General features: G+C 47.1%; 1 protein-coding gene across 1 annotated transcript in view; it reads left to right on the forward strand.

Annotated features, from left to right (window-relative positions):
* Positions 1 to 13,877, forward strand: part of nr5a2 (nuclear receptor subfamily 5, group A, member 2) — a 52,986-nt gene that overhangs the window by 5,768 nt on the left and 33,341 nt on the right. The window contains exon 4 of the mRNA XM_058073029.1: positions 5,044 to 5,750. Within this exon, the coding sequence (XP_057929012.1) occupies positions 5,044 to 5,750 (707 nt within the window). The remainder of the gene's footprint in view (positions 1 to 5,043; positions 5,751 to 13,877) is intronic.

The following is a 13,877-nucleotide window of genomic DNA, read 5'->3' on the forward strand; positions in this document are numbered from 1 at the left end:
ATAACACAATGCCCAATAACCAACTAATAAAATAATAACTAACTAATAACATAATGGCCAATAACCAAGTAATTAATAACATAATAACCAACTAACCAATAACATAATGCCTAATAACCAACTCGGTCAAATATATTTATGTAGCACATTTCCAACAGTTAACTACCCATAAGTACCCATAGTGCTGTACTGTAAAACAGAAAACACACACACGTAGTAATAGTTAACTAATAACATAATAGCTAACTAACTAATGACATGAGGCCTAATAACTAGCTAACTAATAAACTACTAACTAATAATAAAATAATAATAAAAACCAATAACGTAACTCCCTGCTGTCTAACTACTAACACAGTAACTAAGTACGTACTTAGTAAGTACTCTAACTAGGCAGCAAGAAGAGCTGGCCTTGTCTTGGAATACATCCAGTGAGGGTTTTGGTTTAGAGCCATTGTCCTGCATGCTCTCCATGTTGGGGCACAACAACGCTGCAGCTGTACCTAATCTTGTGGCCAGCTCAGACGTATGCCTTGCTCTGCGGCACCAGGCGTCCGGCGGCGGTGCAAAAGTCCGGGTGCGCGTGGCTGCCCTCATGAAGAAAGCGCTGGATAAAAAAGTGGCGTAGAAGTTGTGCACATCTGCAGAATTGAAAAAGCAAGCGGCGGTCGTGCTTTGCTCAGCATCATATACTCTTCAGAATTTCTTGCCTGTTTGCAATTACCCACGCTCCACGTTGCAGGAAAATATGATTGCATGGAAGAAGGTTTTACGTCCACCAGGTGTTTTACTAAGTCCTTCAGATGACAATGCTGTCCTTTTCCATGAAGTCAGCGTAGCTCAGTTCATGACGTTCGTGTTTTGGCCTGAAAGTGTTCCTCCATGGTGGCTCCATGGTGGCTCCATGGTGGGTCCAAGGTGGCTCCATGATGGGTCCATGGTGGGTCCATGGGTGGGTCCACGGTGTGAAGAAGCCTCCTCTGACAATAAACCCACCTGCCAGTAAAGGTATAAACGCCAACACGTGACCAGGGGAGACCTTTCCGTGACAGGAAACCGCCGTGTTGAAAGCTAGCGATGCTTATTAGTGTTTGAGACGGGATTCGGGGGGAGTGTGGGGGTATCTGGTAGCTGCACTTCAACCCTGCCAGACGGGGAATTAAACCTACAAAAGTTGGCATGAGGGCAAGAATGGTAATGATGATACTTTTGGCCGGCCACTTCTCGGCCTTTGTTGAATTTGAATGCGGCTCAGAAGCCCGCTCGGAGCCAGCTATGTCGGATAGTGACAAGATGACAGGATGGGGGGGGGGGGATTGTTCCAAGATAACAATCACTGGTGGCTTTTACTCACTGATTCCATCCGTACCTTGACCAGAGGTCACCTACAACAACTGTAGAAGAAGAGTTCCACTACTTAGCAGGGAACCTTTGTTGCGGAAGTCGTCTTCAGTGATTAGAGTGAATTATACATTTAGCGTCACCCAGCGCCTTAAAGAATCACAGACTGGGGGGGGCAAACAACAACAAAAAACTGCTTAACTAAAATCTTTCCGGAGGCCTTTCCCTTCCATCTGCCAAGCGAGGTGGAATTCATGGCTCTTAATTGTCAATGGCCGCTGGGCACAAAGTCCCAGCCTGGTGTTTTCCAGGGGGGGGTGTTTGCTCTGCTCGGCCCCGCTTTAGCTCGGGGGCACGACGGGCCCTGCGGCACCCTGTCAGGGCCCAGACGCTTTGGTGGCCGACGCCTGCCACAGCCACTGAAGCACCGCTCTGTGCAGGAAGGCGGACACGACTTCCGCACACACACGTACACACACACACATACACATCTATCCTCCGTACCGCTGCACACACACACACACACACACACACACACACTCACACAGCAATAGGTAATAGCAGCTACGGATGAAAAGGCCAACGGTGCTGAGGCGGCCGCAGGGAGGATGAAAAAGGCCGAAAGGGCTGTCATCTTTTCCTGGCTGATGCAGCATCCTGCATCAATACGTGAAATGAGCAACGGCCAAATGCAGCAGAGATTATTTTGCTTCGCTCGTTTGTTGATTTTTGACCCTTGGGGTCGTCTGCTCTGTTTCCAGTTCTCTGAGAAAATCTCTGAGAAAGAAATGACATTTTTCGTGGGATTAAAATGTAAAAATATTTTGTGTCAAGATGAAGCTACCAAAAACTAGTTTCAGAAAAGCGCTAATCGAGGATGACTAATCTGTGACCATGGGGGTAAAGTAACTAGTAACTAGAAAGGATTACTTTTTACACTAGTAATCTATGACATTGGAGGTAAAGTAACTAGTAACTAGAAAGGATTACTTTTTACACTAGTAATCTATGACATTAGGGGTAAAGTAACTAGTAACTAGGAAGGATTACTTTTTACACTAGTAATCCATGACTTTGGGGGTAAAGTAACTAGTAACTAGAAAGGATTACTTTTTACACTTAATTAATTAACTTTAAAGTAACTACTAACTCGGATTACTTTTTGAAGTAGTAATCCGTGGCTTTGGGGTGGGGGGGAAACAAGTTACTAAAAAAGATTTATTTTTTTAAAGTAGTAATCCATGACTTTTGGGGGTAAAGTAACTAGTAACTTAAAATGATTACTTTTTAAAGTAGTAATCCATGACTTTTGGGGACAGTAACTAGTAACCCAAAAAGTATTACTTTTTAAAGTAGTAATCCATGACTTTGGAGATAAAGTAACTAGTAACTAGAAGTGATCAAAGTTATTTGCTCAACACTGGTTGTCATTCAACCTAACGTTTGATTCCAGGCTTGAGCTGACAAAGTATAGTTCATTTAATGAATATATGATAATAATAATAATAATAATAATAATAATAATAATAATAATAATAATAATAATAATAATAATAATAATAATAATAATAATAATAATAATAATAATAATAATAACAACAACAATAATAATAATAATTATTATTATTGTTATTATTATTATTATTATTATTATTATTATTATTTACTGACGCTAACCTTGGTTTTGCTAAATGCTGTCAATTGGAAATCTATATATGTAGTAGGTGATGCAGTGTCCAGGTGTGCATTGAAAGCCCCCCCCGAAAAAAAAAAAAACGCTCCCAGGCATACACACAGCCAACAGACAATTTACAATCTTTCCATCAACCTTTTTTATCTCCTGCCATTCTGCATCTTTCTGGCTTTGATTTGTCACCATCAGCTGTCCCATTACTTATGCATAGACATCATAGGCATTCATGTATGTGCACGGGATAGGGCGCATCCCGGGCAGGGGCCGGGGCCCCGACATGACAAACAGGGTGTCAGCAAGGCTGTGCGGGAACCATTAATATGCTGGCGAGCGACAGGGATCCTCACCTGCATGCACTTAATATTCCTGTATATTAAAGTACCATAAATCACAGGACATAAACGCTGGGGGCCACGTGCACGCGTGGGGGCATGTTTGTGTGTCCAGGGACTCTGTGAGTGGAAAAGTGGAAAAGGTGATGAGGAATATACAGCAGCCGTTCCCTTCATGCTTTCATGACCGACTAAGGATATGAATACATCTTTGACATATGAGTGGCGGATATTCATATTTGTACATTAAAAAGAGTTGTAAGTACTACCCAATATAATACTACATTCATCCACAAACACACTTCAAGACACTTTGTCATGTACTGTCTATGGCGCCTTCCTTCCATATACAGTATGCGACATGTAATAATAATATTTACTTTCATAATGGGGGTGGCAAGAAGGCCATCTCCGCCTTTTTGTCTCCCAGTAAAACCAGTTATGGCTTCCCCGGCTCATTAATTGGCCAGCCACGAATGCTTCAATGGCCGCATTGGTCACAGGCGCTGATTGATCCTTATTCAATATTTGGTTAGAATCCCTGGCAGCACCAGCGTCGGCGTCTTGTGTCAGTCGGCGTTATTCACTCTGTATGCGCTACAAAGTCTTTGAGGATGAGAATTCCTGCTGCCATCTCCGTGTGGGATCAAGTGTGTTGGACTGAGCGTATCAGAGGGTGTCAGCGTGTCTTAGCGCCTTTCTTGCTTCAATCAGTGACACACACTTTTCTAACGGAGGTCATTAAAATCCCTCCCAAGGCAGCTTTGGACGGCATGTCAAGGGGTGGGAGGGGGCGGGACGGGGCACATCCTTTCCAGTCCTCCACACCCAATCTTTAGTAGTTCTCAAGTGCTCTTTTACTCATCTATTACGACACTAGGAACTGGAATCTACCTCCGACGAAGTCACAGTGACATCCCAGGAACCAGCATCCCAAAGGGGGGGCAAGACCTTGGGGTAGTACAGAAGAATGACAAATGACTTTACAATTGCGAGGAGGTTTTCTCTTGTATTCCCAGTATTTGCGCTGCACGGTGGTCGGAGTAAAGGGTGATTAAGTATGAATAATTAACTCCTACACCCCCCAACTGGGAGGCAGCGGAGCAGCTTCGCCTTGGTGGCAGTCAGCCAGATCACACGTAGCAGTCCCCCGTGTAACCGTCTCCGTCATTAGAAAAACACGACTGTACACACTTCGCCACGTGAGGGTGGCATGGGGGGAGAATCCGTATGCTCATTTCCAGCCTCCAGTTGTGAAGCTTTTCCATGTCATGAATTAGTGAGACGTTATTAAGAAGATATCTTCATGTTCCTGCCAATGTCTTTCATTTGTATGGTTTGTGTGTCTGGTCAATGAGTAACTTGGCTATCTGTTAGACCTGTGCGCTTTCAGAGTCAACAATGTCAAGTATAATCGCTGCAGGAAAACCTTTGCCCTACATAGGAATTACAAATGTTGACTGCCCTTCCGTAATGTTGGCCATTTTGAGACTTATTTTGTCTTGACTTGATCCGAGTCTGACCTCAAGACAGAATTGTAAACATTACACTTTAGATCATTCCGAACTTTCCTTACTGACGTCACTCCATTTCTATACTGCAGCACTCGGAATCTACCCAAGTGTTATGGTGATTACTCACTAGCGTTCCCTCTTTTGTATTATTCTGCCTTTTTAGCCGTGAGAGCGGATCGCATGCGAGGAGGACGCAACAAGTTTGGCCCGATGTACAAACGCGACCGGGCCCTAAAGCAACAGAAGAAGGCGCTGATTCGGGCGAACGGACTGAAAATCGAGGCCATGACTCAGGTGATGCAGGCCGTGCCCACCGACCTCACCATCTCATCAGCCATCCAGAACATCCACTCGGCCGCCTCCAAGGGCCTTCCGCTGAGCCACCACGCCGGCCACCACGCCAGTCACCACCATCACCACCACCATCATGCCACCGCCTTACCCCCCACAGACTACGACCGCAGCCCGTTCGTGACTTCGCCTGTCAGCATGGCAATGCCGCCGCATGCAGGCAGCTTGCAGGGCTATCAAACGGCCTACGGACACTTCCAAGGCACGCGTACCATCAAGTCCGAGTACCCAGACCCGTATACCAGCTCCCCGGAGTCCATCATGGGCTACGCCTACGCCGATGCCTACCAGTCGGGCTCACCGCCCAGTTTCCCCCACCTGATCGTAGAGCTGCTCAAGTGCGAACCGGACGAGCCGCAGATTCAAGCAAAGATCCTGGCCTACCTGCAGCAGGAGCAGGCCAGCCGAGGCAAGCACGAGAAGCTCAACACCTTCGGACTCATGTGCAAGATGGCTGACCAGACACTCTTCTCCATCGTGGAGTGGGCTCGCAGCAGCATCTTCTTCCGTGAACTCAAGGTGGGTGTGCATGGTCCTGTGAGAGTCCAAAAAAATACTTTTTTATTGGAATCACCTGAACTCAACCTAGATTTACAAGGGTGTCCCGATACAACATTTTCACTGGGGCAGCCTCGAGTACGGGCTGCTGCTGATATTGAGCTGATATCACAAATAACATATTTGATAACATTAGTCAGCAACAGTCGGTATTTAGAGCCAATATTACTCTTTACGTAGTTTTCATGCTTTGCAAATATTTGGGACTTTGAGGGAGCCAGACTTCAAAACCCTCAAATGCACGGCTGGTCATATTAAACTCCTCTGCTTCTGTGCCACCACGGGAAAGCATGACAAGCTGCAAAGTATTTCCGCACTTGAACAACTAGTACTACCACGACCAACATCCATTACTTTGTTTGAATGTTTGAGTCTGGAATGGACTGATCGCATTGGAGGGCTTCTATCAGATACTCATTTTCTTTCATTGGATAGCAGTATTAGATCGGGATTTACTTTTTAGTAGTTTTAGTCAGTCAGTAGTTTGCAGTTGTAATACTTTTTTCCACTTATTTGGAATTCCACATCTTGTCAACATTGACAGTTGCCAGACAGTCCATGAGCAATCCCTCAATCTCTCAGGCCTTTTTTCTACTTCTTACATGTCATATCAACACCAATTCATGAATTCACTGGGGAGGTGGGGGGTGACTGTCCTAATGACTGATCAACCATTCAGCAGCCAGTAGTCGTACGTTTACCTAGCATGACACATTTTGGCTACGGGCTTTTCCAAGGGGTCACCGTCCGGGGGATTTATCCGCCCATGAGTGATTCTTCTGATCTGACTGGGATGAGCTATCACCGGTTAGCATATTGACTGCAGATGCATCTGTCTGTTGTATTGTTGCCATCAGTACTGCATTTATCAGCACATACTTCACAGCTTGTACTGCATAATAGGTAGCCGCCATCCCTTCAGTGCTTAACATTATTACATGCTACAAACGCTCACCTACTCTCTTGAGGCATACTAATTGGATTGTTGGGATTTCTGCATGAATTCTGGTCCTATCTGCCAGGGGCCTTGTTCATCAGTACAATGCAGCGCCTCTTAAAAGCCACTTGATAACGCAGAAGCATTTAAGGCTATCAGAGAGCCGCAGAGTAGCTTTGAAAGTACCTTGTGTCTGTGATGATCAGACTTCATCAGCTTGCACCAACACTTGGATTGCAAATAAACGACAGCGGCTCTCTGTATTGACCCGAGCAATCTGCAACGCAACAACATCTGGCAACATCAGTATACACGTATTTATTAGCGTTTAATGCAAGCAGAGCAGATTTATGAGTCCCTAACAGGTTGACTGACACAAAATCAGAGAGGACGCAAACCTTATGAATAGACTTTTCAAGGGCAAGATTCAACAAAGAGCCCAAAGGAGAAATTCAAGTGCGCACATAAAAGCGGCTTTGCTGTCGCTCTGAGTGAAGGTTCATTTTCAGAGCAACATGGCGTCGCTCGGCTGATGTTCTGTGCTCGACTCCTTTTATTCTTATTGTCTCAAGCTTTTGTCTGACATAGCACATTGCCAAAGGCGCAGATGCATATTGATGGATTGGGGCCAGTTGTAAAATGACCTCCACGTATTACATAGAATTTTATTTCCAGATGAGGAAAATAAGCCGTGCATTACACGTATTGTTGTTGTTATTTCAAAGGACACAATTACCAAGTCCTTGAAAGCACATGTTGACATTTAGCATGCGACGGGTCGCGGCTATTGACATTTTTGGAGTTTTGCATTTGCATTCAGCTGGGATGCAGGGACTTCACTGACACGCACGCACACACACGCACACACACACACACAGGCTAGCTGCCAGGTGTCGCTACAGCTAATCATCGTGTTCTCTTTGCCCATTAGATTTGAATGAACATTTCATACACCCTTCATGTAATTCAATTACCACGAGCACTTGTGTGTGCCGCTCCCTGATTAGCTGCGGAATGTGATGTCATTGTGTTCCTCTAATCACCACATATTACCGCAGCTCAATAGCCACTGAGTCGCGTGTCCATTACAAATAGGGACTGGCCTCAGCTCAGTAGAGGACAATCCTGAGCCGGACACCCAAAAACCCTCCTCTTTCCGAGATAGGTGGGGCATGATCCAGGTGACAGCAGTAATTGCAGGGTAGTGCAACGCCTAATTGTCTGGAGAGCAATCTAAACTCAAGAGGCATTGAAAAAAGTCTTTCAATGTGGGTGATGCTGAAGTGCAGTTCACCATTTGGACCATTCGGACCGTTCAATTCAATGTTAGTTCTATAGCACCAATTCAGAACAGACGTGATCTCTTTCCACATGGAGGAGGTGGAGAACCACGCTCCTCACATGTTCAGGAGAATCCATTGACCCCCGCATGATAGCTGCCAGGGAAAGCCAAGAAGCTCCAACAGTACCCAAGTACCCATGAATCCGTGGTTAATCCTTTTTCCAGTTAATCAACAACTATTTTGGTATTTCATGAATCATTTTTGATGAAGTCACTCCGGTCTTGGCTTCATCTGGATCAGAATCCTTAGTTAGGTCCATAGAGCCCTGCGTGCTAAATGGAAGTCTTCTCCACCTTTCTTAATTCTACTGAATGGGCGTGCGGTGTTGTACACTTAGACCGGTGGCTCTCAACTGCTTCTGTCATTCCCCCCAACCCCCCCCCAAAAGGTTTCCAAGCCCCTCTGATTTCAAATACTGTTGATAAACTGATAACAATTATTGCTTCATCAGTACGGCAATAATAATAAACAATAACTTTGTACATGGTGGCAGTCTGCACTAACACTGAAATTACTCCTACTCTCTCACGTCCCCTTTGACCCCCAACAGGGGGGCTCGCCCCACTATTTGGGAAGCACTGAGTCAGACCAATATGCCATCTCAGCTTCCTCAACTTGCTGGATGCGTGTCAGTGGACGCGTTGTTACCATGTTGTTGTTGTGAAGAGAAATACTATTTGTCCTTTTCACACTGCAAGAACATGTACTCGTTGTTGTTGTTGCAAAGAGAAACACGTCCTTTCCACTGGCAGCAGTGGTATTCCCTGGAAGGACCTGGGAGCTCATCCTAGCATGGTTGTGGTGGTGGAGGGGGGGTGGGCAGGGACCACAAAGACAGGAAGCAGGGTAGAATAAAAAGTTTGTCACAGGAGAGGTGTGGAGCTTTAGGGAACTATAAATATACTTTCATGTCTCACTCACACATTACGCCTGGACTATTTTTGGCACGGTAAAAACAAAAGAGTGTCTTTGGTAATGGGGGGGGTGTGGTGGGAGGGGGGGTACTGTGTATGCGATGTCTGCCAACACAAGATTTACTTCCCATGAGTTTGCCTGTCACGGGACTCGGGCATTTCAGCCATTAGCGGGACCTTTGGAAGACAACACCCCCCCCCCCCCCCCCTTTCTGGGGGGGGCATCATCATCCCAAACGTGGCGAATGGCTGCAATACTCGATGCAAGTCCACCATCAGTCCATGTCTGGCCCAGCTGACAAAGGGGTTCCTTCCAGGTGTTTAGGAGTTGGACTTTGCTGTGGGTGGAGACATCACAGAATGTTTGGGTCACTGAGCGTTCTTGTCTTGGTCGTGTTTGGATTGTGACGGCGTGCAGATTAAACTTGGATATTTATTCATTCTGTCTACAATTAGGCAGAATATCTTTCATATGTATTTGGCTGGAGCCTATCCCAGCTGACTTTGGGCAGGAGGAGGGCCCGGCCTGGACCGGTGGTCAGCCAATCACAGGGCACATATTGACAAACAGGCAACACAACACGGAGCCAGATGGAGATCCAGTCCCGATCTTCCACATCTCCTGACTGTGTGGCCCACAAGCTCACCACTCCTCCACCGTGCTGTGCATAATACTAGTCCATTAGAATGATAATAACAATATATATCATTTTTTGAAGGATGATTTCCTTCTAGTATGAAAGGAATGAAAATAAGAAGCTTCTGCTTTTATTGGTCTTTGTTTATTATTATTCATTATGAGTGTTTTCAGCCGCAGTAGTTTGTTGAAGTAGTACTCACTGATGAAGTAAGTGGAAAGGTCCCAGAGGTTTAGGCTTTTTACATAAACAAGCATCATTGGCCCGACTTAGTCAGCGTGACTCACGGTCGCCACACTCTGGCCTCCATTGTTCCAGCAATATGGGATGGCGGCCTGACTCCCCCCACAAACACAATGGGAGGGGGACACGTCTCACCTTCCTCAGTCAATTCCCTTTTCAGCACGCCTCCCTTTCCACAGCCTTTCATAAAGAGGCAGGACGTGCGCTTGTCAACACGCACGCCAGCCAACAGCGAGTTAGCGGAGAGGACGTTCGCAGCAATGATTCCTTTATCGCCGCACATCTGCCTCGTCCTTCCCAGATTCCCAGTGTTTCCTTCTTGGTAACAGTCGTGGCATCTTAATCTTCCCAAAAGCGAATGATGACGTAACCGAGTCGGCGGCACGTGTAAACAGCACGCTACCTTACCCGTACGTTTAGTCATCACGCTGATAGCGGCGGAGGAGGGACGGAAAGGCCTGGAATATTTCCCAGTGTGGCTTCACTGTTTGTTTTAGTCATTTAGGGACAGACACGTCTTTTTCACTCGCTTTCTAGTCTCTGCATGAAGCAGAAATGGCAAAAGCAGAGCAGAGGCGCATGAAGTTGAGGAGGAACTATTAGAAGTCTGCTTCCCTGGGAATGCTCCCAGCCGAGAGCAGGCGGCCATATTGGATAAACAGATGGCTGCGGAGAGGAGAGAAGAGCCCAGAAGAAAAGAAGAGAAACAAAGAGGGGAGATGAGAGGGCACGCAAATAGATAAGGAGTCTGGCGGGAGCACGGCGACAGTGAGGAAGGAAGAGGTAAAGTTACTCAGACAGATTGGATGGGGGGGGGGGTGGGGGGTGTATATTCCAGCTAAATATCTCCTTCAAGGTCACGAGGAACCGGAGGCCATCCCCTCGCCCGCCAGGCTCAGGCCGCTTGGGCTGGAGCCTATCCCAGCTGGCTTTAGGGCGGGAGGCAGGGTACAGCCCGGGCTGGTGGCCAGCCAATCACAAGCATAGAAATCAGCAACTTGACTTGGCAAAACAGGAAGTCATGCCAGATGACATTTTAGACTTCTGGACGTTGTATGGACATTGGAAATACTAATCAGACCAAAAATAGGAAATATTTATTCCTTCTATCCTCTTTCGTTTGTCTTTCTACTTAGATCGGCAATGCACATCTGATCTGATATCTGATTGGCTGAGCAGCATCAGGTGGGATGGCCACTTAGGGATCAGCCAGGATAAGCAGCCCATGAAAACTTCACATCCTAAATCTAAGACCGTGTCAGGGTCCAGACTTGGAAAGGGGGCCCACCTGAGGATTTGGGGAAAAACTAATTGATTAGGGTCATGTGGCACCTGAAACTTCTAAAAAAAACCCAAACCATGCAGCTCAGTTAGTAGTACTAACATCGCAGTACTAACAGTACTAACAGTTAGTAGTAGACAATATGGCGGCCACTCTGCAGGACGGCCAGAACACCCTGCCACATGTTCCCCAGCCAATGTTCATCTGCTGACTCAGCAAAGCGTGGAGACCCCATCTACCACACAGCCGCAATGTCAGTCTTGTCACATAGGTGTCACCCCCCCCCCCCACACACACACACACACCATCCCAGACACCCGAACCCTGACGAAGTGTGCATGACGGGCCTGGCGGACGCGTACATCGGGCAGAGATTTGTAACGGCGGCCCTGCGTCGCTGCATTTGAATGATGATTGTGCAGCGCGTCCCGATCCGCCACAGCAGCGGAAGAAAGATGGAGAGGCGAGAGGGACAGACCCTCCAAGAGACGGGAGAGAACCGGGAAGATGACGGACGCGGAAAAGGGGATGGGATGAGAGGAGGAGGAGAGAAGGACCGATGAGGGTAAAGAGGGAAGAGAATGGGGGGGCGAGGGGGGCGGAGGAGAGGGGGCCCCAGTGAAGGACAGCGGGGGGTGAAAAGAGGAGCGGTAGGTGGGGTGGGGGTGTGAAAGGGGGGAACAGGTGGAAGGTTAATGGGCCTGGAGCGACTCCACCAGACGCTCACGGGCTTGATGTATGGCGGCGGGGACGGCACGGGGCGTAGGCTTTCAAAGATATATTATTTCATTTGAGCAGCCCCCCCTCACCCCAGCCTCCAGCAGCACCCCCCGCATCCTAGCGTTTGTCCGGTGATAGATGATGGCCCCCCCACCACACTACATGAACACTTGTACTGCGCACCCCTGCACACACACACCAGGAAGAGCGTTGTCTAAATCGCCACTAAATTCCACATTTTTCATCCCTGACCCCCACCCCCCCATCCCCCCGTCCCCCGCCCCCCTGCCCCGCTGTCAGCCTGCATGCATGGGCTGCGGCTCCCCGCGTGCTGCTATTTTAGCGGTAACAATATCTGTTTGATCAGTGGCACTGGGCAGGAGCAGGAGTTGGAGGCGGGGGAGGTTCTTTCATTCATAAATGATGGACCAGGCAGGACCATCAGGCTTTCATAAATACTGTAAAACAAGCTTTATTGTTCACCACTTGACGGGATCAAAGGATTTGGCCAAGCACACCTAACATGTGGCTACAGGTGGATCCTGAAGGCATCCATGCTTTTTGTGCAACAGAAGATGGCAAATACAGACATGCTGTAGACATGTTGCAGACATGCTGTAGACATGCTGTAGACATGCTGTAGACATGCTGTAGACATGCTGTAGACATGCTGTAAACATGCTGTATACATGCTGTAGACATGTTGCAGACATGCTGTAGACATGCTGTAGACTTGCTGCAGACATGCTGTAGACTTGCTGTAGACATGTTGTAGACATGTTGACATGCTGTAGACATGCTGTAGACATGTTGTCCCTCAAGTCCACTGGCTTCCGTGCCCACGAAGCTTTAGATGTTCTAAGTGCGGACAACTCTAAAAGTCAACTTCCTCCTGGACTCCCCTGACGGCTGTAGACACGGCCTTCCCAAATAGCGGAACGGTCCCGCTGCGCCAAGCACCGGGTCCGACAGGGGCCCGGAAGGAAGAGCGGGGAACTTGTTAAAAGGGAAAGATTTAAGCCGGACCGTCCCGCAGGAGACGACAGGAGGTTAACGTGAGCGGGTCTGCTCATGTACTTGTTGCTTTGATGAGGACTGGAAGTATGTCATTAAAAGTATACAGAGTTCCGCTAAATGACTCCACTTCCTCCTCTGGTCGTTATCTTGGAGATGCTGATTGTTTTTACGTGTGACTCACACCATTCTTATTCCGAGCAGGTGCAAAGTAAACATGCAATCATAATCATAATCATAATCATAACCGAAGGCGGAGTGGTGTTGCTCTTGCCGACACTGAATCACTTTATCTTTCCTTTCCTTCACCCTTTCTATGTTCCCGTATGCATTGAGAATGTTTTCCTGTAGGTAAAAGTATAAAGTATAAAACGGTGCTTTGGCTTCCTGGAGGTTCAACATTCAGTAAGAGTACGTTTTGGTTAGAATTGAACCTTCTGGAGCGGATTCTTGACGCTAACCAAGGTTCCGCTTTCATTCTTGTGTCACACAGCATCATGGTGTGTTCAGGGACCGATCTGAGTGAAGCATAGAGATGGGGAGCATCATCACGACCACATATTAATTAAATGTTGAAGAATTTGTCATGCCACGAAAATATGAGAGTCCTCTGTGGCATGAAGATCATAATGGGCACAAAGGTCAAAGGTCAACTAAGCCCGTCAGTAAAAGTGCAAATGGCAGTATTTGGGATTGTAAAAGTGTTGCATCACCTCAATCTGGAGGGACACCTTTTTAGAGTTCCATCCTTCTCCGCCTTTCTCCACTTCGCCACATTCCCGAGCCCGGCTAATGAGGCAACAAAAGAAAAGGTAAAAACGCCTCCATCTGCCTTACTTTGTCATTTTGCAGCAAGTTAACGCAGCCTTAGTCACATTTGGGAGCACTTTGGGTTTGGTGCGGCAGAAAGCGGGTCGCGTTTAAGTCTTGTTTGGGGACGATCAGGGTAAAAGCCTTTTTTATTGGCAGGTCATCCCGCTTGTTAATGTGCTGACGT

This window comes from Doryrhamphus excisus, chromosome 5 (genome assembly GCF_030265055.1).
Source record: "Doryrhamphus excisus isolate RoL2022-K1 chromosome 5, RoL_Dexc_1.0, whole genome shotgun sequence".
Taxonomy (NCBI): Eukaryota; Metazoa; Chordata; class Actinopteri; order Syngnathiformes; family Syngnathidae; genus Doryrhamphus; species Doryrhamphus excisus.